The sequence below is a fragment of the Mycteria americana genome, assembly GCF_035582795.1.
Source record: "Mycteria americana isolate JAX WOST 10 ecotype Jacksonville Zoo and Gardens chromosome Z unlocalized genomic scaffold, USCA_MyAme_1.0 Scaffold_30, whole genome shotgun sequence".
Lineage (NCBI taxonomy): Eukaryota > Metazoa > Chordata > Aves > Ciconiiformes > Ciconiidae > Mycteria > Mycteria americana.
Genome location: NW_027445437.1, coordinates 2,308,936 through 2,332,536, shown reverse-complemented (window position 1 = coordinate 2,332,536; position 23,601 = coordinate 2,308,936). Strand labels below are relative to the sequence as shown.

Sequence of the window (23,601 nt, the reverse complement as noted above, 5' to 3'; positions counted from 1 at the left end):
GCTTACTTGCTTAATATAGCCTCTCCTGGCATAGGCAGTATCTGTGTGGGCAAAAGCACAGGAAAAGTAAATTTTCAAGTGCAGTAAACACATTCCAAAAAATGGAACTAGCTTTTTTCTTTTTAAACTAAATCCCCATTAATTAACTTAAAGGCATGAATTTTTATAATTTGGATAGACCACCTCAGCCACTGAGTTGGAACATCCTAGAGAGAATAAATGAGAAATGTGGTGCTGAGGAATTGGTTGCCAAGGCAGCCGCTCCCAGGGGAGCAGGCCCTGACTTCTGGCCGCTTGTAGCTGTGGCTGCCCAAAGTGAGGCCAGGTTTGTAAGCAGAGTTAACATCTGCCTCGCCAACTGATACAGTTGGAAGAAGTGAGGTTATTTCCAGAGCTCTTAAAACATCTGGATTTAATGTCTCGGGGTTTGTTGGGGACCGCTGTGGCATTGCTGTGTGACCTGAGGGGTGCCCCTTTGAAGCAGGGGAGGCGAGTCGAGGCTGCATGAGGAGGAGTGAGAGATGCTCTGAGAAATGAGCATTGCTCGGATGGTTTTCTTCCTTATCCAGCTCTCTTTGAATTCACCCTTTTCACCTATTTTCCCAGTCCTTTTGTAGCCTCAATAGAAGAAAATCTTGTACAGCAACGTGCCTCAGCTCACTCTCACATTTGCCCTACTCCGTTTTTGATGGGTTGTCCTTTGTCTGAACATAGAACTTAAAAGATTCTTTTAAATACCTGCAAAAGTACAGTCAGCTGTGAATTTCCTGCGGTTTGGGGTATGGTTGCGTATGTGTTAAGTACATAAACTAGAGGAAGAGGAGAAAAATTAACAAGCTTGACTGCAACAAAATGCTAGCAATTTCTTACTTCTGAACTTACGTACTTGACAGCTTCCTAACAGTGAGCTGCAGGAAAAATCACCCCAGTCCAGAAGCTGAACATGCTACCAAGTAGTACTCCTGCCCCTTGGGGTTTTGTTTTTGTGGGATTTTTTTGTTGTTGTTAGTGGGGTTTTGGGGGGGGAGGGGAGCTTAAGAGGCTTCTATAATTCAGAATATTGAGGCATTTATAAGCATATAAAGACTTTATAAAAAGAAATTTTCTTCAAGTGCCTGAAGTGATGGGAAGGGAAGAGAAAGATTGGGAAAAGATACTACTAGAAAAACATCACTTGTTGGCAATCAGTTTTCTGTCCTTAAAACTGGCAGGGCTGAGCTGCTTTGTAAAGGTTAAAAGCCTCCGCATCAGGGGAGCTACTAGAGGAAGGTCTGAGGACTTAAGAGGTGCTTGTGGAAGAGGCAGATCAGATAAGGAGCTTAAAAGGTGACTGGGATGAAAGATGCTGTCAGTCGAACCAGACTGCTGTGCAGTTCCATCATCCGCCCGTGGAGCAGAGGTGGTGCTGGGCAAACCACCTGCGCGGGAAAGATCCCCGAATTAAGCAAAAGCCTGTGCAAATCCACCGGTGGAGTAATAAGGAGAAATTCCTTAGGCAGGCACGGAAACCTAGCCGACAGGAATGTGGTAATGTCAAAATGCTGCTTCAAAACAAACCTTCGCTATGTTAAATGGGACTGGTGTAGTTCCTGATTTATCATTGAGGCTCAATTCAGGTTTTTGATCATTAAGGAAAAAAAATTAACTTCTAGAGACTGAAAAATGATAAATGTAGCTTGGTTTTATTTCTGTGTCCATCAGTTGTGGTTTTGTATGGTGTCATTTCTTTTTTTACAGAGTTCTTACAAAATTTGCTGAGTTTGATTATGTCTCCAGTGATTTAAACCTGGTGATGATCCTGAGTGTTTCTGGCAGCTGTCCAGAAAGCCAGGTTCCAAGCTCTCTGTTAGTAAAGCTTTTTGATTGTATGTTCTTAATTCAGGGCTGGTTTAATCATGTTTGCTGCTTCACGTGTTCTTTGGGCTAGCAGCGTTCCCAGGTTCTTCCCATCCAAGTTCGATGTTAATAATTATGAAGTCCTCCTTAATAATACGGTGGCAATTATAATACCTCCTTAATAATACTCCTTAATAATAGTCAGGTGGGGGCCTGCCACCCCCTCTGCCCCGCAGCAAGCAGGGCAGCTGTGTGAGGGGCAGAAGAGAGGTGCCTCCGCCCCATGAGGTGTGCCCAGCCTGGGGAGAGGTGGTGTGTGCCAAGCCCCAGCGTTGGGACGGGCTTTGAGGAAGCCCCTCGCTGCAGGAGCTGCAGGCGCGAGGGTGGGTGCCTCACACCCCCGGGCCCTTCCCGGCTTCCATAAGCTGTCCATGGAGTGACCGAAACTGCTGCTGAGATGCAGGATGCAAATCAAACGTTTGTGCGCGGGATAACTGTTCTGGTATTTGTTCCTTCGTGTTTCTACCAGGAATGGAGGTTACCAGGCGAGCTCTGCACTGCTCCGGTGAGTCTGACGAGCCAGGAGCCCGACGCAGAAGTCAGGCCCTGCCCTGCTGCGGGGCTGTCCCACTGCAGTCCGTTCTGTGCACTGCTGTTAGTCCTTGTTCCACCTGAGCTGGAGCTCTTCCCGGCCGTCCTGCTCCTCAGGCACAGGACCTGCAGTGCTGCTGTCTAAATTTATGATGTGGAAAAGAGGGGCAAGGACTATGGTGTTAGGGCCAGCAGTGAGAGCACCAGAGCGCCCGGAGCAAGTCAGCAGCGGGGCCAGCAGTACCTCCCTGTCTGCCCCCTCCTGCCCACCAAACAGCCGCCTTTGATTCCTGCTGCGCACAAACTGCGCCAGGCTGTGACCGAGAAGCACAACTTGTGCCGTAACGGTTTGCAGAGGTGCTGCTGGTCGTAAATCCAGATCTGCAGATATCTGCCTCCAGCCGAGAAACGCTGTTCCTCCCAGCACGCGAAGGAAATCTCCTCGTAAGTGATGCACGCTGTAAACACAGTGCGCGTCCCTGTGCGCGAGATGCAGCCCTATTGCAGAGTTTTCCCGCTGTGCCATGGCAGATGCAGAATGTGAGCTTTGAAAAGCCTATTCTTTCCATCTCTTAGAGAAGATTTCAGTCTGCAGAGCAAAAACACGTCCATCGCAGTAAATAATTATTTAGGCATTTTTTTCCCTGTGCACTGGGCCGAGACCCACACGTGTTTCACTTGGGAGCACAGGTAGAGCGCCGGCGAGTGACTTGTGCCAGGCCGGCTCCTGGCGCAGCCCCTCGGCCCCGCTCACCGCGCAGGAGTCACCACAGCCTCCGGCTGGGAGGGACTGTGCTTCCCCTGCGCTGGTTTTGTCACTGTAATTTGATCAGCTTTTTCAAAGCGAGTACCATGTTCTGGGTAACAATTTTCCTGTGGTCATTGTCAAGGTCTGCCCGTGCAGCAGGAAGCGATGCCGGGTGCTGGCGCAGCCAGTGCCGAGCGCTCAGGACTGGTTCAAGTGCTGAGGACCGGTTCCCAGCTGGCACGGCCCCGCGGGGTGTCCTGCCCCGGCGTCAGCCAGACGCACCGACCGCCCTCACACGTGTCTTCCAGTGAAACCTCAGGTGAAAACATGCCCCCAGTCACGTGCAGAGATAAACTTTGGGCGGCTGTGGTACCTGTGCACAGCGTCTGGGTGCTGATGCAGGCTTACTGAGTGGGATTGCTGCGCTCGAACTGTACGTCCATGTCCTGTGCTACCGCCAAGGGCCCTTTTCAGAGGGGGTAACCTCCAGCCCCAAAGCTTCGGGACTGGCCACAGAGAGGGGACTAACCTGGGCGACAGGGCATGGGGATGGCTCTTGGAGGAGCGGAGAATTACCAGAGGCAAAATAAGGCATGGGATGGTGGAAGAGGCAGGCTGGGGCCGCACCAGGCTCTTCACGACGCAGGGAAGGAGGGACGAGGACTTTTGTAGGCGAGGATCCTGGCTTAACTGCAAAGGCTGGCTGAGATCTGAGGTGGTGGATGAGCTTCTCTGCTGAGAAAGCCCCCAAACGGTTTGAAATCTTTTTTTTAAAAGGGTCTGCAGCTTCTTTAGAGCCTAACTGTGCCAACCTAAGAGATGCCCAAGTATGTATTCTATTTAGCATGTGTGTTTGCAAAGAAAGCTTCCAAATGTAGCCCCGGCATAACACGAGGGATGCCATAATCAGTTCAGCTTCAAAAAATTAGATACTGGGGTCTTCTGTTTGGACCGTAGGGTGCTCGATCTCTCATTTCTGAGCCCTCGGTCCTGAGGTAACGCTCGGACGGGGACCGTGAAGGGAGACAACAGCCGGGGCAGAACACCCCGAGGGCCTCCCGGGCCGCCCCCGCCGCCTCTCCCGGCGCCGCCCCCGCTGCCTGTACGGTCAGCCGCAGCGGGGGCGGTGCCGGGGGTGCGGCGGCGGCGTGGGGCGGCGGCGTGGGGCGGCGGAGGGGCCGTCTGAGGGAATGCAGGCGGCCGCCGCCAAGATGGCCGCCGCCGGTGCCGGTGCCGCCGCCGGACGAGTGGCGCGTCATCGTGAGTCTGCGGGCGCCGTCCGCAGCCGGCGGGACGGGGGGGCCGAGGGCCGCGGGGGGCGCTGAGGGCTGCCGGCCTCGCCGCGAGGGCCGCGAGGGCGGGAGGGCAGCGGGGCCGCCGGGACGGCGTTACACAACGCCCGCGAGGCGCCTTTGCGTAACGCCGCCGGCAGAGCCGGGGCCTCCGATCCCCGGGCTGGAGCGGGGCCGGCCGGCACCGGGCGGCGGAGGCCGGGCGCGGTGGGGCCCCGCGGCGCTGAGGGGCTGCTGCCGCCCCGGGGGTCGCCTCGCCGCGCTGTGGTGACTGCGCTGCAGGGACCTTCAGGGAAGCCCTTCAGGCTTAATTCTGGGGGCGCGTGGGTAGTGCCGGCCGGCTAATGGGGAGCTGTCCTCCGCATGGACGGAGGGCTGCGGGGCTTGGGGCTCTTTCGTCTGAGAGAAGTTTGTCGTTTGCTGCTGTCGGGCTCGGTTTTTCACTGGTTTGGTTTTTTGGCTGTACCCCCCCCACCCTCCTCCCCCGCAGGAGTTTGATTTTAAATGAGGCACTTTCCTTTTTAGAAAGTGTTTGTGTAAAAATCATTCTTCTCTAACAATTCACAGGTTGCGTTTTCAAAATAGGGGCAGGTGCGCTGAGAAGGTGTGAATAACACATACAGCTTAAGTCAATTCCACAGCTCTCCTAACGCTACAAATGTGCGTTAAATATACCATCGACATATATGTATGTATTGCAGGTTTTGCAATACGCAGTCAGTTTTGTGTGCTCCTTCAGCAGGAGCGCTTTTCCTTACTCTCTGTAAATATAACGCATTGCCCAGTTACTGCTGTAATGGCAGAGCAACTTCCCATGCCTACCGAGAGGCACCGGTGCGCTCACCCCGAGACCGGTGGAAGCGCGGGCACGCACCCGGGACCGGTTTTGCTGGGCCTTGGCTCCAGAGGCTAATATAATAATGCCATTTCTAAAACTTACTAAAGAACACTTTTATCAATGTTCCTTCAAGCGGGAATCATCATTGTCGCACATCCTGTGCGTTCTGTGTCATGTACTTTATGGTGCAGATAGAAATGTGCCCAAACCTCACCTTAAGTAAAACAAATACTTTCCAGTATTTATTTACGGCGCAGAAGAATCAATACAGCCATTGAATCTTCTCTTTTTAATGTTTTATATAATTAACATATAGTGTCAGCGCTTCAAAAAGTAATAACCTAAGAACTGGAAGAAGAATATAAATATTTGAAGAGAGTCTTTTGGGCATCAGCGATGCTTGAGTTGAAGTTCTTTAGTTTGCAGCCTTTTATATCACTGCAGGCACAGGCATCCACAGCTACACACGAGTAAGTAATCCCGAGTAAGGAGCTGGATTTGCAAGATGCTTTTCACTGTCATTGATTTCAGCAGGTTTTGAGGGCATTCAGCATCTGTTCAGGATGTTATTAGGGACCTGTGAACCGTAAGATGCTCTTCTCAGCGGGTGGATCAGGCTGCTGAGGAGGTCTGTGCTATTGGGGCTCAATTGCTGCTGGAACTCCTGCAGTCTGACCAGGGAAATGTCGCACCAAATGATTGCTGGAGAGCTGGGGATGCAGAATTTAACAATTTTTTTCATCTTGGGCGATTCACACTATTGTTGCAATAAAAAATATCATGTAATGACTATGAACTCCTGAGGAAGACAAAGTGTGCTTTTGAAAAAGCAGGCTGTAACCAGCATGTGGGAAGACTTTACTTCTAAAGTATCCTCGGTTTTGGCTGTTGCTGAAATCCAGGAATAATAGAAGTTGCCTGGCTGGGTAGTGAGAAAGAAGGCTGCCCATGTCCCTGGGTAGATGGATTCTGAAATTGCTGCTCAGTGTACCTGACACAGGGTCAGACTAAGGAGCTGTGTGCTTATGGCTCGCAGGCGCTGACCTATGTTGCTGCAGTTTGCTGGGGACCCTGGATTAACAAATGTGTAACCTACGTTGTAGAAGTGGTGTAGAAATCCTTTGCTTGTCTATAGAGTTAGCCCAGGTATATCCATACCATGAGGAGTGACATAGCTTGACATGCTTACTTCCTTAGTGTGTCAGCCCTGCGTAGTTTCTCTTGTGTTGTCACCAGTTATTTTGGACTTATGATTGGAGCTTAAAGATTAGTGGGGCTTTTGTTTGGTTTTAGGTTACTGCCTGGTATCTGAAAAGCTGTTAGTATACAGAGTGTTTAAAGAAAGGCAGAAGCTTGCAATTTCATGACTCTCTCTGATTCCAGGACCTGGAGCTTAGGGGAGAAAATGCCAAGCAGCGCAATACTGCCAAGCGTGTTTATGTAGCTGTTGAGGGATTAGTGCCTATCTGGTGAAGAGGCCCCTCAGCCCGGTGCAAGGTTATCAATGTGCTGTTATCTTTGTTCCAGTTGTACAAAGCAGCAGTCAGCTGAGGGTCCCGGTACGATGGAGAGGTCAGGCAACTGCAGCCGCAGTGACAGAAAGCACAAAACCTCAAATTCAGCCAGAAGCGCGGTAAGTTTGCAGTGGGTCTGGGTGGGTGTGACCTGCTGTCGTTGCCTTCTGTCTCTCTCTGATATGGTATGCTGCTTTACTTGCATAGCAAAGCTGGTTATGTAGTGAAACGTGGTAGTCACAGGGCTTGATCTGTTTTTTTTGTGCGTGTGTAATTGCTTTTATCTGGCTGGCTGCATTCACCGAGGCTCTTGTTTTCACAATTCTGTGGGGCAAGGATTGCCTGCCTTGTTCTCTGCAGAATGCAGTGAGGCAGTGGCCTGCAGTAAGGCCTGAGGCAGTGCAGAAGCAATAGAAGAACAAACAGTAGGGTATTATTATTATTTGAGGTTCCGGTTCCTGCTTCCTGGGTTTTATTCAGTGTCCTCCTGATAGACACTCCAGGAGGAAGGGAATGGAAACTGAGGTCCTGACCCATCAGGGCAGGCCTAGGCTCCTCTCAGTGACGCTTTGTAAGACTTTGGCTTTAACAAGAGGAGGGCAAAGCTCCCTGTGCAGCCTTGGCTCCGTCTGCTCAGGAGGCGAGAGATCCTGGTCACTGGGCTCCCTTGGGCAGGGGAAATGATTCGATGGGGAAAATCCACCTCTTGGGTGAGAGCTGTGATTGGCAGCCATTTGTGTAAAAGCCAATACCGCCATCTGCTCCGCTCTGCTGTGCTGGGAGGGACGTTATCCTTAGAACAGTGTGCCGGACCCGCACCTGGATAGAAAACCCATTGTGGGAAAAAGAAAAACAACAACCCGAACAAAACCAGCCCTGCACTTATTTTATGTGTAGAATGGCTCTTTGCTGCTTTCACTGCTTTGGGAGATGAGATGCGTCTCCAAAGTAATGAAGACAAAGTCCTGTGTGGGTAGCTCATCTGTTTTCTGTGGAAGCTGCTGCTTGGTTTGGTTGGAATCTACAGCTGGCGTTCAGCTGAGATAGTTCCTTAGACCCTGTTTTATAACCGCCCTTACAGCCTTCAGCTGTGAGATAATTTTGTCAGTGTATTTCCAGTTAAACTCTGTGTTGTAAAGTGATTACTTTTTCTAAAAAAGTAAAGATCGTGTAAATGCTTGTTCTCTGGCTATTCACGCTTGTAGTTCTTATTTTTATGTAAGCAGGAGGAGCTTCTAAATAGGATGCTGCTTTTGCAAAAGACAAATGCAGAAGGATGAACTGGTGGTTTTGTAATAATAATAATAATAATAAAAAAGGCAGTAGGTCACTAGGATTTGAAATATCTCTTGTTTCCACAGGAAACCTAAAACAGGAATCTTGATGTTAAACATGGGAGGTCCAGAACAGCTGGATGATGTGCATGATTTCTTGCTTCGTCTCTTCCTGGACAGAGATCTAATGACGCTTCCAGCTCAAAAGTGAGAAACACTGTGAACTCTTGTGTTACAGTTAGCGTTGGGTGTTGCCATCTTAGCTGTAGGCTCAAACGTTTAACTTCTGTGTACATCAGCATTTCTTAAGCCTGTTTCATCTTGGGACCAGTCAGTGCAAGAAAGGGTGTTACAATTCTCTGGAAATCAGCGTGCCAAAATCGTTCTCTTCTAATTGCAAATTGTGGTTTCCTGTCACCTAGTAAGCTGGGAAGGGTGGTGGAATATGACATTAAACAAGCCGTGCAATACTGGTTTGCTATAATTTGGGGAGATTGCCACAGAAAACCCACTGCAGCGGAGAGATTTGGGGAAAGGGGTGGTGATTGGGTTATGGTATTAATACGTGTACCTTTTGAATGCTTTAGTAAATTAGCACCATTCATTGCCAAACGCCGCACACCAAAAATCCAGGAGCAGTACAGCAGGATTGGAGGTGGATCACCAATCAAGAAGTGGACGGCGGTGCAGGGAGAAGGCATGGTGAAACTGCTGGACAGCATGTCTCCTCGCACCGGTACTTCTTTACTGTGCTTGTTAAAAGTTTCCTTTGCTTCATGTGTTGAAAGTATACGCTTGTAAAGCAGCTTTTGCTTCTCCATTTTTATTGTGAGCGTGAACAGTGTTCTCAGTCCTGCTAGGAAATCATGACAAAGATATTGCAGAAGTTCTTACTCGTTAAAAACTAAGCATAAGCAAAAGCATGGGGTTCCCACACATGCAAATGTGTTTTTGTGCTGTGGTCGCTTCTGTGGCTGCATTGGAGAATGGCTTTGATTTTGGAGAGTACTGTCGGTACACATTCAACCTGCAGTAACACAGTGTAGCACCAAAAGCCAACAAGCAAACATTTACTCATCTTCTCAGGCTGGATCCAGCATGTGCTGTGGTCCAGTTGGCACCTCTGTCTGGGTCCAAGGTAACCAGCTTAAAAGCTGCCCCGGGTAAGTCCACCCTTAGATGCTTTTGGCATGTTTTGTCTTGCATAGCTTCAGCCGTCAGGACGTTGGGCATCTGGCCTAAACTGGTGGCCTCTGCTCCCTCTTTCATGGAGAGAGGTAGGGCTTGGAGAGAAAGTGATGCAGTTCATCCAGAGGTCATTATCAAAGATGGGGAGGTCACCTCTAAAGGCACACTTATCTCTCTCCTCTGATTATGGGAAGAAATCTAGATGACTATGATAGACAGTGTGTCTTATTTTCAGATGGCTAAAGCTAGGTGACAGGAGTCTCCGCTGGTGTGTACGACTGCAAGGTGTCATACCTTGCCCTGTAAGCCCTGCTTGAGCTTGAAGAAGTCTACACTGAAGACAAGTGGTTGAGCCTTAGATGATAAGAAAGGGGAATGTATTTCATGTGAACAAATAAGGCAGGCGTGGGAGAAGGGTGTTCACAGTGGCATTCTCACTAGCATAAATGAGGTGGAGATTTGTGACCAGCGGCAGTATAATCTCATGTAATTCTCTTATCTTTTACGAAGAGGTAGAGTGGGAGAATGTCGCTCCTCTTAGGCTGCACATTTGCCTGTTGACCTAGGGTTTCCTGGTTGTTCATGTTCTGCACACTGGTGCTATTGAGTTTCACAGAGGGTGGGATCTCCTGCTGTAAAATGCATGGCCACCTTCCCATGGCTGCTCCTCGTGGCTAACTGCAGGACGGTGTCATTCGGCTGCCGCACGCTTGCAGCAGCCAGCAGTTAGGGCTCAGAGGATGGTGCAGCGTTCCCTGCTCCTCCTGCTTCCTCCAAGTGCCCTCCCCTGTTCGGGGCCAGCTCGGCCAGGATGCTGTGCAGGGACTGTCTGATAGAGAACAGCTCCGAGGCCAGAACTTAACGCTATAAAGCCTTTTGTATTTGCCTTTGCTGTGCCAGCCTGAGCCTAAAGAATAGGTGACTGCATGGGAGGGTGTTGGGAGTCTGACTGTTCTCCAAAGCCGCAGGTGTCTTTCGTTCCTCTGAAATGTCCCTCTGCAATTACTGCTTGGATGTATTCAGAGCTTTTGAAACTTTGTCTGAGTCTGTAACTATTAATAATGGATAAAAGAACTAACACCAACTGGGCCTGATTTCAGGGCTGAAGAGGAGGTCGGTTGGAAGAAAAGGCAAGGGTTCGTAGCTGAACATTGCAGGACTTGGCTGAGTGATAGCAGTGAGCCCCACCCGAGGACATGAGCAGGAGATAAGGCCTAACGGTTTGCCTTGGGTGGAAGTAGATACTGTCTTTGCCAGTTCTTCCTTGATGATAAGAAAACTTGAAAGGTGAATGCAACCTCCCTCTGGATCTCTCTGAACCTTGCTCCCCCACAGCAAGGAGTTGTGACTTGTATGGATTACCCTGTGCCAAGCTACCTGGTGTGGCACTAGTGTGATGGGAAGCGGGTGCAGACGCTTCTGTGAATGTCCTTGTACTACGGGCTTCGGCTAACACGTTTTACCGTGCGATTGCAATGGGCTAGGTGTGCAAACACAGACAACTGTGGTCGTTCACATAATGGTAATTTGCTGTGATTCAGCCATGTTCAATCTCTCTCCTAAAACCTCCAACCAAATTGATACATGAGCCATTTTTCACCCAGGTTAAATGCATTCATGGTGGAATTTGCACCAGTTTAGCTAAACTGCTTTCAAATTGGTTGTTAGCTGAATTTGACTTCAGCTTGTATTGTTGCTCAGTTAGCAGCTATGACAAACTAGAAGTCTGTTTCTCCTCTGCCACTTGCTGAAGGTGATAGATCATTTGCTTACAGTACCTTTTATGCTGCAGTTTCTTGCTACGTGACATTAAAACCATGGCGTTAATAAACGTGATCAGTGGCAGCAGTAGAAATTAAACTTCCACATTCTCGTAGCAGCTCAAGGGTGATGGCCGTCTTCTGTGTCTTGCCTCTCACGGGACAGACAGAAAAAGACAGCGACTCAGCACTGCTTTGACAGAAGCCAGGAGAAACAGTTACATGAGGGTTGGTCTGTCTGAAATGACCTGTCTGGGGGTCACTTTTGTTCCGATAGGGTATTTCTCTGCATTATGCTGCTTGTTCTTGAAGCAGCAGACTACCTTTGTGAGTAGAAGGAATTACTGAGATTACTAAGCTGCCCACTGAATTCCCCACCAACGTGTTAGCTACAGATAATACTTCTCATCCTGCCACTCCAATAGGAACGCTAAACATTTTTAATAGGAAAACTGCTAGAGTAAGAGAAGGCAAAGAGGAGAGCCTTGTATTCTGTTCAGCTCAGCAGCTGTACAGTGCGTGGTGCTGCAAGCCTTCTCCCTTCAGTGACCTTTGCTGATGTGGTGCTGGTGTGTCAGGGAATCCCCCTCTGTGTTTGACAGTACGTGTTCTTTGATTCCTGGCTATTTTGTAATTCTTTGTGGCACCTGCTTCAGACTTGGGTAGAAAAGGGCTAGAGGTAGAAGATTGGTAAAAGGCTCTGGAAGGTGAAAAGTAATACTCTTGGAAGGCTAGAACCACATTTATTTCATTCGTTCAGTGTGTAACCTGTCACTGATACCTTCATTTGAGTGATGTTCGATCCTTTTTTCCACAGATGCTGCTACTCTAGCTTAATTCCAGCTGTGGTCCCTGCAAGTACAGTCAAGGCCTGAAGCCCAAACCACACCGGCTGTGGCATCCAAGGCAGCAGGGTTTTTAGCAGCAGTAGCCCCTGAAGGGTCAGGCTTGCAACAGGTTCTGAAGATAAAGCTTAGAAAGTTTATCTGTTTTTCTCAGCGTATCACTCCTGCTTGCTTTTGTTTGGTGACCACTTTTTGTGAAGTCACGCCCGCCTCTGTGCAGTTCTTACACCTGATAAGTTGTTTAGAGACCTCTTTTTTTACCTAACAGTAGCTGCAGTTTTAAAAATTGAACGTGCTAACTGTTGCTAACAATTGAATTTAGTGCTAACCATTTCCTTAAGCATTTTGAGTAACCTTGCAGCGATACCGAGTATTGTGTTGCTTCAGAACAGCTTGAAACAGTTGGATGTGCTTCCAGACTGAGCCGCGTGTTGTGGAATATCGTGTGCTCACAGGTAGCACTTTGGGAGCACTGAGCCCTGTTAATGAGTAAGTCGCAAGTTGTGGTGGTGAGACTTCAAACACATGGCAAAGAAGAAATCCTTTGCATACTTGTTTTACCTTGACCTGGACTTTTGGGGTGTAGAGTTTATAGTCGCTGTGTGTTTGCAGTTGGTGAAGAGCTCATGTTAGACAGTATCAATAACCACCTGTGAAATTCCCTCCTGCGTAAATTAATCAATCTGCTGATTTACTGACTTGTGGTATACGTGAAGAAGAGTTCTTCCTTCTGAATGAGTGGGCTTGGGTAGGCTCAGTAGTCTGTAAGGATAAACATGGTGACAGGAAAATCCATTTCTATTGGGGTTTTTTTTTTCAGTGCTGGCATCAAATAGGCTGATGTCTTGCAATGGTAATTATATTTTAAGAAGGCACATCTTGATTTTGTTAATTGTTTTTAATTATAACAGTTCTTAGTATTTCTTACAAGCTGTATTTTAGCTGAGATTCCCTTGTCAGCAGAATGAAAGCTCACAGGATGAGGAGGCCACGTTGTTTCTTCAGATTGGCAGCTCTTTGTGGACGGAGATGTCACTCTGTTTCCAGTAGTTCTGACTCTAACTGTAACAACAAAATTAGTATGTATACAGACATGAAGATCTCTCCTTTGCTGCCTGTGATCCAGGACAAAACATATTACTGTGAGGGTATTGCAAGAAGTTTCTAAGTTGGCCCTGTGTTTTCCCGGTATGTCCTTTCCCAGGTTAAACTCCTACTGTCTTTGCTCTGGTTAGTCAGACTTCTGTTTTTAATGCCATTTAAAAATGTTTATGAGGTTACTGGCTCCCGGGGCTCCTGAAGTTGGGTCATTATTTGCTACTGTTCCCAGCTGGGAGCTCTCTTGCCTCCTGCAGAGAGCTGGGGCTGACTGAACCTGTCTTCTGAATCCCGTATAAATGTATGGAGTGGAGACCAAGCATGGGACATCTGCTTCCTTCAGAAGCCTGTTAAATGTTATTTCAGAGCTAGTGACCCGGAAACCCTGAAAAAGAAACTTTGCTTTTGTTCTCCTAAGAACCTCTGTCCTCTACTTAAAAAACAAAACAAAACAAAAAACCCCAAAGACCAAAACCAAAACACAAACCACAAAATAAAACAAGAAACCTGTTCTCCCTCCCTCCCCCTAACCAAACCATACTCCCCAGACCTTGAAGCCAATGCCCAAAAGATTAGAAATGAAAAATGGAAAAACCTAAAATGTTGTCCTTGGAGAGAATAATATTGCCTCCAAAATAAAGTGTTTAAAGGCATGAAGATTTCTATGAAAAACACCCAGAAACCAGAATGCAAGAACATGTGTCCCTTATTCAGCACCACCGATCTCCCGTCCCAAACAACAGTCCTGGTCCTTGGGGCTTTATGTGCAAACGGAGCAGACTTACCGGGGTGGGGGAGGGCATCTTCTCTCGCGAGGATGGTGAGCAGAGCAGTTGCATCAAATGGTGGTTCTACCTTGTCTTGTTTTTAGCTTTGTTTTTTAATGTGGTTAACTGGAGGCAAGGAAGTGGAAAGAAGTGAAATAGAATTACATCTGCATAAAATGATGAAGGAAGAGATAGAGTAGGTGAGGGAAATGCAGGGGAGCCAGGTCTTTGCTGAAGCTGAAATAGGAGTTAGAGGGCAAGGAAGGGAGGGCATGTGGAGCAAACGGTCGGTACCTGGGAGTTCTGCCTGAACGCCCCTGCAGTGCTGGGACTGAGGGCCTGATCCAGCAAAGACGTATGAGCCCTTCACGCCCTGAAGGCATCCTGTTTTGGTGACTTCTCTATCAGCACCTGGAGCGTGAAAGGGGTAAAATTATCTGATTTTCTTGAAATGCCTTATAGGCAGCTGATGTCTATAAGGTGTAGGGCCTTTTCCTGTTTGAAGCTGATCCCTGTAGAGCAGAATATCTCAGTGCTGGCACACAAAATTGCAGCCAATTATATTTGAACGTTTAGGTAAATAAAATTTCCTGGAATGTGCAAACTGTTTAAGCAATGCATTTCCTTTTGCATGGCAGAATGAAGAAAGCCTTGTCTTCCCTAAGGTTTTGGCATTTTAATTACATTGGTGTGTTTAAAACATCTGACTTCTGATTTCAGTAGGCGAGGTGAGCTGTGCTGTTAGGAAGCCCATAGCACATCTGTAACTGTGGTCTGTGTTAGGGCATAGTAGGGTTCATTTAGTGTCTTGTAGTGACACTTTTTTACCAATACATCCTTTAAATCAGAACTTGCCCAGTAAAATGTCAGAGCTCTGTACAGTCTGGAGACCATGCTTCTGCTAAACTAAGTAAAAGCAGAAGAGCGGTGCTTCCTGCAGAAGGAAACAATAGTATAAATCACTTTTAAATTCTAAAAACAGCAAAGTGAGTTACCAGGAAAATACTTGGCCAAAGAAAGATGTGTTTATATGACAGTGGTTTAGAAAAGTAGACAGAAAATTATCAACGAGTTTATTTCAGCAGTTTCAGTCTGTCTGGTTCTGTACTTCGTACTTATTAATGACGTGTTATTGAGAGTTCTTGGGTTTTTTCCTGCAATTTCTTTTCCTGTGCTTTGACTGGCAGCGCCTCACAAATACTACATTGGCTTCCGGTACGTCCATCCTCTGACAGAAGAAGCAATCGAAGAGATGGAGAAGGATGGCATTGAAAGGGCTATCGCTTTCACCCAGTACCCACAGTACAGTTGTTCTACCACAGGTGAGCGTCTGTGCAGGAGCAGAGCACGGACAGAGGCGAACGTAGGCACGCGTCTGCGGGCCTTGAGGGAGGTGCGGAGTGTCAGTGCAAGCTGTCCTGTCTTCCTCTAAGTGCCCCCTCCTCTTGGCTTCATCGCCAGCTCGAGGTGCCCTTTATGTACTGCAGTTCCGAATTTTAGATAGACACTTCTTAACTCAGGATAGCTTTATGTTACCATTGTTATTGTGAGATAACATAAACTGAAGGCTCAGGAACACGACTAAGCTTTCTTCATGGAAACTAGAGCAATAATTGTTCTTCAGTTAAAGAGTGGTTTAGCAAATTGTTCTTGGCTGATACGTTGTATGAACTTTGATATAATTGGTACACTGTATGAACTTCGATATAATTGTTCCCAATCGAGGTGCCCAGTTCTGATTTATGGTTGCATTTTAAATATGTAGCATTTTAAAATACTGCAATACCTTGCTACAAAACTGTTTTCATCTAACAAGTTGCTAATGCCTTGGCTGAACTTAGGTTCTTAATTCTCTGCATTTCAGGAAGCAGTTTAAATGCCATCTATCGCTACTATAATAAAAAAGGGGAGAAGCCGAAGATGAAGTGGAGTGTAATTGACCGATGGCCCACACATCCCCTTCTTATTCAGGTAGGGGTTTGTATGAGAGCCTTTGAAATCAGCAGTCGGAACGAGGTGTGTGAACTGAGCAGGTCTGATGTGTTATCAAATTGGCATTCCCTGGGGTTTTCTTAGATTGGCTGATGTAGGAAAAACTTGGTATCTTTGCATTGCCAGCTGACTTAAAACCACAAAGAACTGAGTAAATACAGGTGGTTATGGAGTTTCCTTTTTAGAAATATTTGCTACCAGTAAAAACACAGTATAATGTTAAGCAACAGAAACATTCTGAGGAAGCACTTCCCTTAGATCAAGTCTTAGCTTCTAACAAAGCTTACAAGATTTTTAGCTATAGAATGTACTAAAAGAAGATGAACCTATTTGCTGATTTAGGCTGTGTTTATATGTTCTCTTTTTAAAAAAAAAAACCCACCTTGAGAAGAATAAAAGGAATGCTTCAATTTGAGGGTATGTTTTAGTTATGGTAATGAAATGTGTCTTGTCTACTATGTATGAAATTACAGGAGAAGGGTGGGTATTTCCTGCCAGATGTTTTGGCATGATAATGTGTGAAAGGGACCACCATGCACATCTTGTTTTAAAAGCAGTGTCATATTATCATAGCAGTGGTGGCTGGAAGGGACCTCTAGAGGTCATTAGTCCAAATTCCTGCTCAGCGTAGGTCTATGGTGGACACGCGTACCAGTCATGTCGGTTTGTCAGATTCTCATCCGGCAGCAAAGAGGTAATTCTAGGCACAGCACTGGCTGTGGCAGGAGCAATTAAGGGAAACCTTCTTGCTCCTTCCTTTTCAGAGAAAATGGCATTTTTATCTTTGTTGGGGAGCTTCTCCTCTAGTTTGGGCTTTGCAATTTTTGTGGTGTGCTGAACAGATTATAAAAATGACTGAAGGAAGGCAAGGTGGAGCTCACCAATGTGCATTTCCTTAAGCCCAGGGAGGCTGTAATTGAAAGGGCCAACTCGGCCCCTGATTATAAAGTTGAAATGGAAATAAAATTTTTTTAAGATTTCTGATCTGTTTTTCACTGTAAAATGTCTCAGAGAGAAGACCATGCAGACAGTTGCTTCGTGCTCCTGCAGCACCATATGCCAGCAGTGATGGCAGCTTCTTTTCTCTCTGTACGGTCCCTCAGTCTAGCTGCGTGTATGCAGCGTTATGGCGGTGAGAGTCAAGGGTCAGAGGTGTTTCCCTGCTTTTTGGTGTAGTACTAAGAACATTTCAGGTGTCGATGGACAGAGGTTGTCCATCTCTCCCGTGTTCTGTCCCGAGCTGAGTTCAAGGTGAAGGCCTCCGAATGCAGTGATCTCAAACTTGCCTCGACGGTCCATTAGGGGACACCTTTCGCAGAGCAGGCGCTTCTCCCATGCCATGTGCCCGTACTCTAATTCAGTCTGAGTGTAATGGGGCTGCTAGGAGAGGATGGTTGTGCTCTGCCCATTCACCATTTCTCTCTCCCCCCTGCCCTAGCAGCTGCACGCGTGTGCCCTCTGCGGCCAGGGAACCGCTCTTCGGAGGCGGCAGAGGAGAGTTGGGTTGAATTGGTTATGTTCTTTCAGTTTGTTACCATCACCTTAAAATCATTGGGATGACCAGAAGTTCACGGGGGCCTTTGGTGTGTTGGGACTGGGCACTGTGCGATACTGCATGCTGTCTCTTGCTGTTGCCCCGCACGTACTGAAGGGGAATTCTGAAGTTCTTAAGGCAACCTGGAACATTGAAGTTGCCTGTCTTGGGTCATTTGAGGTCACAACAATGCCTCTTCTCAGTGTTTCTGATTCAGGTCTTTGCTTTTTTTTTTTCTGAACAGTGCTTCACCGATCACATACAGAAGGAACTGAACCTGTTCCCACCTGACAAAAGGAAAGATGTCGTCATCCTCTTCTCGGCTCACTCGCTGCCCATGTCTGTGAGTTACGTCAGGTCGTTTCTGTCATTGTTAGATCAGAGTCACACTGGCTGGGCTGAATGGAAGGGTGTGCGGCTCGCACACCCGCGGGGTAGGGCCACAGTTGTGGAAGTGCCAGGCAAATATAAAAGAGAAATACGAAGGTGAGTCAGAGAGTTGCAGCTGGAAGCCTGATGCAGAGCTGGAGGCGAGGCACGTGAGCTGGGATTACTCTCCTGCACGCTTACTCAGATCTGTGCTGTTGGCGGCCGTTGAAGATGGGGCGCTGGGTTAGGTCAGACTCGGTATGGCTGCTTTCACGGCCTCACAAACTTGCCAGCTCAAACCGAGATGGTAACGGAGGGGCAAATTTGGTTATTTTCTCACCTCTGGAAAGCAGTAATCATACTTTCCCTGAAGGAATGAAAGTAAAATCTTTGCAAGGTTGCAATAAATGACTTGATCATTTGTCAGCAACCAGCGACTGCAGTGAAATGGCTCTTGGATCATTTTTCAGAAATGCAGTGCTATTACCAAAATGTAACCATATCTGTATACAATGATAGAAGAATTTATCTTTTATCGTGCAAAGGAGGAGGAGTAGATGTTCTGGTAAAGCAGCTTCATCATAGGTTTTGCTGGGCAAGAACGCAGTTTTTCTTCCCGGTTTCGGATGAGGCAGGCACTTGATAGAGCTCATCCTGGGCGCAGCCACATCGTGCGCAGCGTGCTCGCCTTTCCCAGTCTTTAGGCGGTCTTTGCCCAAATGTGTTCACTGGAAGAAAAAGGTGTGGTGTTTTTGTGTTGAAGGTAGTGAACCGTGGTGATCCGTATCCTCAAGAAGTGGGAGCTACCGTCCAGAGAGTCATGGAGAAGCTGAACTACTCCAACCCTTACAGGCTTGTGTGGCAGTCCAAGGTATGTGCTCAGGGAAGCTGTAACGCCACCTGCCACTGTAAAGCTCTTCAGGTGATGGAAGAGCTTAAGGACGTCATAACCTCAGCACCTCTTTCCCATTTTCAGCAAGTATTTCTGCTAGAACAGAATCCCCATATTTTACTCAAATTCAGTCTTTCCAGATACTCTACCCACAGTTTCTTGCCTTTTTTGTATATTGCATAATTTTAAAGTAGATTTTTGCTGTCCGTTAGAAAACCTATGGTCTCATAACATCTAGTTTGGCATTTGTCAGAAGGAAGAATTGAGCGCTCACTGGATTTTTAAGGTGTTGCTTTCTGAGGATCTCTGAGCAATCTTTCTGAAGTCATCACTGTGATATAGGCATTCTTGATGATAATGTGAGCCTGATCCAAACAGGCTTCGTTATTCTTGATGAATACTGCTTGCATTACTTTGTACTTATTATTACTACTGCAAATAGCAAGGAACATTAAGTTTTACCAGAATTATGTAGTACAAGTAACCTTATGTCGTGAGGGCATCACACCTATCATGCCATTGTTGTCTTGTTCTTAAAGTTGCGTATTATGGTACATAGCACTGAATACTTCATGGATGGTAAAGGGGTAAGGAGAGTTTGCTACAGAATGGTAACTTCTTTCAAAGGCAGGTAAACCCTGGGCAGTGGTGGTCAGACTTTTATTGAACTGAAAAGTACAGTTGTTGTACTTTTGTACAATTGTTGTACAGCTTTAAAGTTGTACTTTAAAGTACAACTTTAAATAAAGTTTCATTTATTTTAATGAGAGTCTCATTTAGGTCAGCCCAGGTCCTGCTTCTTTGGGATTTAAATGATGGGACAGTATGCCTTCATAAAAAATTTAATGGAGAAAGTGAGAGGTACTATCAAAAGCGGGGAAATATGAATAACTGACTCCATCTTAAACATAATCTGGTCTGTGTTGTCCTGCTTAAGAAAACGTGAGTGTTCTTTGTAAGAATGATTTAATGAGTTTTTTTTCTGTATTTCCCTCCCCTTTTTCTTACAGGTTGGACCAATGCCTTGGCTTGGTCCACAGACCGATGAGGCCATTAAAGGACTGTGCCAAAGAGGAAAGAAGAACATGTTGTTGGTCCCCATAGCATTTACAAGTGACCACATTGAAACACTTTATGAACTGGATATTGAGTATGCCCAAGTTTTAGCAAATGAGGTGAATGTTTTATAGTTTTTATAACTGTTTGGATAGTGGTGCTCTGAAATTACTGTTCCTGTTTTGAAACTTGCTTTGTAGTTGCTTCTTGCAACATGATTTGGGGCAAATCTTGTTTTTCTGTAAATTGAAAATTAATCTGAACTGGCTTAACTCAAATTAATTCTTAGCAACACAAAACAGGTGTGAATTTGTCTTTCTAGATTTAACTCTTTAAGCCACTACTATCCTTACTAGAAAAGAATCATCGGGTTTTGGCCACAGAGTGAAATTTTGCATCGTAGTTATTTTTGCTGTATTGAATAATTCTGTCATTTTGAGGCAACATCTGAATGAAGGAGAAAGGAAGATTTTGAAGGCTAACTAGTGAAGGATCTAGCAGACTTAACTGTTTTTCTCCTTATTTTTGATTCAGTGCGGAGTTGAAAATATCAGAAGAGCAGAGTCTCTTAATGGGAATCCACTGTTCTCCAAGGTATCTTCTTTGTTGCAATAGTTGTAAAAGTTTGCAGTTGTGTGTTTCCTACTAGATTATGCATGTCTTCTTGTAATTTTATTGTATTTTGAGTTTAAGAGCAAAAATGGAAACCCCTGTACTTAATCTGTATACCACAAAGTGTCGTCTTTTACCACAGTTTGTGTTTTTTTTTTTTTTTTTTTTTTAAAAAAAAGAGTTCTGAAGTTTGGTTCGACAAAATCCAATTTTTATTCATTTGTAGTAATCTTTTAATGAAATATTTCTCTTAAGATATTATGCCAATGCAGTTTCAAAGCAGGATTTTCCCCTGAAGTAAAGGAGGGTAGTGCTTAAAAAGTGTAGTCTGATGGATACACAATTTGGCAATCTCAGGAGTCAGTGTGACGCATGTTAAAGCATTTTTTTTTTTATTTTAAGCAGATAGGTTTACTCACTTCTGATTTTTAATTAACTCTTTCAGGCTCTGGCAGACTTGGTCTGTTCGCATATCCAGTCGAATGAAATCTGCTCTAGGCAGTTAACCCTCTGCTGTCCGCTCTGTGTAAATCCCGTCTGCAGGGAGACAAAAGCCTTCTTCACCGATCAACAGCTGTGATGGGCGCTCTAGCAGAGCACCGCCGGATCATACAGGAAAATTGCCCTGGGGAAGCCGCGCGAAGGAAAGAAACCTCTTGACCAAACTCTCCGCTGTTACATGCTTACAGGCTGGTAGTCTGTGATGTTAACATCATGTAACAGTGGGGAGAACTTGACTTAATTTTGTTTTATTTTTTCTTATGTTTTCTTTGTTTGAGAAGAGTTTGTAGAAAGTAGGGAAATAAGGGCGTTTATCCTGCGAGATGCGGAAAGATCTTGTTTCATCTGGTTCTGATTGGACATGAGCCCAATTATGAACGTGAGCCCATAAGTATGCACTGAAAAACTTAAAAAACTTTTCTACGAATTAGCTTCTATTTCCTATGCAGGGATTTATTGGTATGCAGTTTTGTCATGAGTGCGTTAATTTCAGCTTTCCAGGTCAAGCATACAATTATTTGTTTTGTTTATGCTTAAGGTACAGTATAACCGGCATAGTCGCCGATTGTCTCTTCTGAGAGAGATTTTTCAGATGGGTTTGAAGATCAAGTGACTTCTAATGCTTTTTAAATAACGTGTATATTTTTTAGAACATAAAGATAAGGCTTTGCTTTGTTTTGGTTTTTTTTCTCCTGCCAGACACTTCCAGTGAAAGCTTAGCTGGGGTAGTAGAGCGCACAAGACTTGTTTACATTTTCTAGAAAAAACACTCTCATTATCTGCAGGAAGGGCTCTGCATTCGAAGAGCATAAAATGAAAGAAATAAGCCTGCTTGGGTGGTGCTGAAGAACATGCTGAATTGAAACAAACTGTATGTTTCAAAGCTAGCAGCAGCATGTATGGAAACACGTTGGTTTATCTTCGAAGCAAAATGGCTTTTAAAAATTATTATTAAAAAGGGCTTTCTCTCTTTGGTTAAGTAAATTTAGGAAGTCAGGCTTGCTCTCCAGCAGGCTTATAGATCTGCTCTGTGCTTTCTACTGTGCCACAGCGCTGTGGTTTTTGTGGGATACCTATGGAGTTCCATAGGTACGATTGATCTAGCTTAATTGATGATGTTATTTAAAACTGAGGTGATAAGTCAGGAGTAATTTATGTTGCAGATACCTGAGAGCGGGCAGCCCCGCAGGCTGCCATATGCTTATGCATACCTTTGTCAAAAGCCGAATTTTGTCTTTTACATTTTTGGCACTGATCGTGGGCCGGGAGTATGCACTCGTCACCCAGCTAAACTTCTTGCTTGTTTTGGCAGGCGTTTGGCCTGCTGGACATGAGGCCTGCTGAATCCACTCCTAAGTAGTGGTCGTTTTGTAGAGTGAAAAACCTTTTTAGGGCAGTATTCCCTCACCATCAGCACCGGGACCGGTGTCCAGGTTAGCCTTGGGATAGGAGGGGGCTTTTCTGGAGGGCTGGTCCCCACACAGCACGCCTGAGCTTGGCACTTGCAGTAGTTCAGGGCAGAAGTACCGCAGCACCTCAGTCAGTGGTCCTCTCGCACAGGGACCTCTCCTCCTGGGTGGGACAAGGGAGGAGCAAAGCTGTGACGGTGTTCTGTGGGACCGAGCCATACGTGTATTAGTCTAGCTGTCAGCTTTGTGGGTATAAATGTTTACTTTATGTAATTAGCACTGAAATGCCAGTACTTTGGCAATGCAGGTTGTTTTCTGTAAATTGATGATTCAGCTGATGGTGATGTCTGAGAAGCAGACGCCATGCTGCTCAGACAGTTTTATTTGCTTATGTAATTATGAGGCATGAACAGTTTGAACCTCTGATCTTTCAAGGATAGGGTTGTTTAAAAAGGAAATAGGCCTCTGTTGGTATAACAGGGGTTTATCTTGTTCTATTTTATGTTGAAAGAATTAAACGTGGGATGCTAAAGAAATGAGTGGATGCTGTGTCGATCAGCCAGCGGGCCAAGTACTGCCACGGAGCGATGTAAATCCTACTGCACAGCCTCACTAGGGCCTGGGGCCCAACACGTCTTGAGAGTTGATTGACGTGTCTCCACTGCCATCCTGCAGCTTCCGAGTGTGATTATGGTGAGACAGACTTAAATTGCTCCAGTGCCAGAACCTCCTACATTACTGCTGTCCCTCATTCCTTTAGCAGAAAGAAGTCTTCCTTGACCCTTCATGCCTGTGCCTGTTTCAGTGGCAGGGAGCCAGCAGCCGGGGCTTCTGGTCTCCCTTTCTGGCTCCGTTCTTGGTCTCTGCTCGCTGCCTTGGCAGGAAAAAGGAACGCAAAGCTGATTCCTGCCCTTGCTCAGGTGGAGTAGGTAGGGTTATCACATGTGTGTGGAAGGGTGAAATTTTCATGGCAAAGGGAAAAATTTCCATGAAATTCCATGGAAAAATTCACATGGAAAAGTGAATCAATGTCAAAAGAATAACAGTGTCTGCAATATGTCTGGGAAGGGAACACTGGCCTTATGTCTCGTTGGATAAAGAACTTTCTCCTTTCCCGTTTCTCTGCTTGACACTCATGGGTCAGTGGAAAACAATCTGTTTTGTAAAATCTTCCTACTTGTACCTCTTTCCTTCCAGCTGAAGGGTATATTGACCTTCAAATCCAGGTTGTGACCAGCACACTTGGAAGTGTCGCTGAAGCTGGAGAGTGAAGGTTAACTTCCTATGAACATTGCGATACTATAAATACAGATTGGCTTTTGATTTCCATACTGGAGAGATTTCAATACTGAAAATATTAGCCGGCACTAATTATGAGGCATTATGTTTGTCCCCAGTAATAAAAGGTATTTAAAATTCACTTTTTAGTATGCTAACCACAAGTGAGATAATTACTAAGCCTGTTGCTGCTATTAGACCATAATG

At 46.0% G+C, this 23,601-nt stretch overlaps 2 protein-coding genes across 4 annotated transcripts in view; one reads left to right on the top strand and one right to left on the bottom strand.

Annotated features, from left to right (window-relative positions):
• NEDD4L (NEDD4 like E3 ubiquitin protein ligase) overlaps positions 1-23,601 on the bottom strand; it is a 564,086-nt gene that overhangs the window by 309,502 nt on the left and 230,983 nt on the right. The window lies entirely within an intron of this gene.
• FECH (ferrochelatase) lies at positions 4,327-23,536 on the top strand. Of its 3 annotated transcripts, none has more exons than XM_075489024.1 (11): positions 4,327-4,435; positions 6,833-6,938; positions 8,181-8,300; positions 8,681-8,829; positions 14,939-15,073; positions 15,616-15,722; positions 17,522-17,620; positions 18,410-18,517; positions 19,549-19,713; positions 20,129-20,188; positions 20,652-23,536. In XM_075489024.1, the coding sequence occupies exons 1-11, from the start codon at positions 4,366-4,368 to the stop codon at positions 20,784-20,786; spliced, it is 1,254 nt and encodes a 417-aa protein (XP_075345139.1). In that variant the 5' UTR covers positions 4,327-4,365; the 3' UTR covers positions 20,787-23,536. The 3 variants fall into 3 exon arrangements, with proteins under 3 accessions (XP_075345139.1, XP_075345141.1, XP_075345140.1); XM_075489026.1 differs by lacking the exon at positions 4,327-4,435 and adding an exon at positions 5,068-5,155; XM_075489025.1 differs by lacking the exon at positions 4,327-4,435 and adding an exon at positions 5,630-5,775.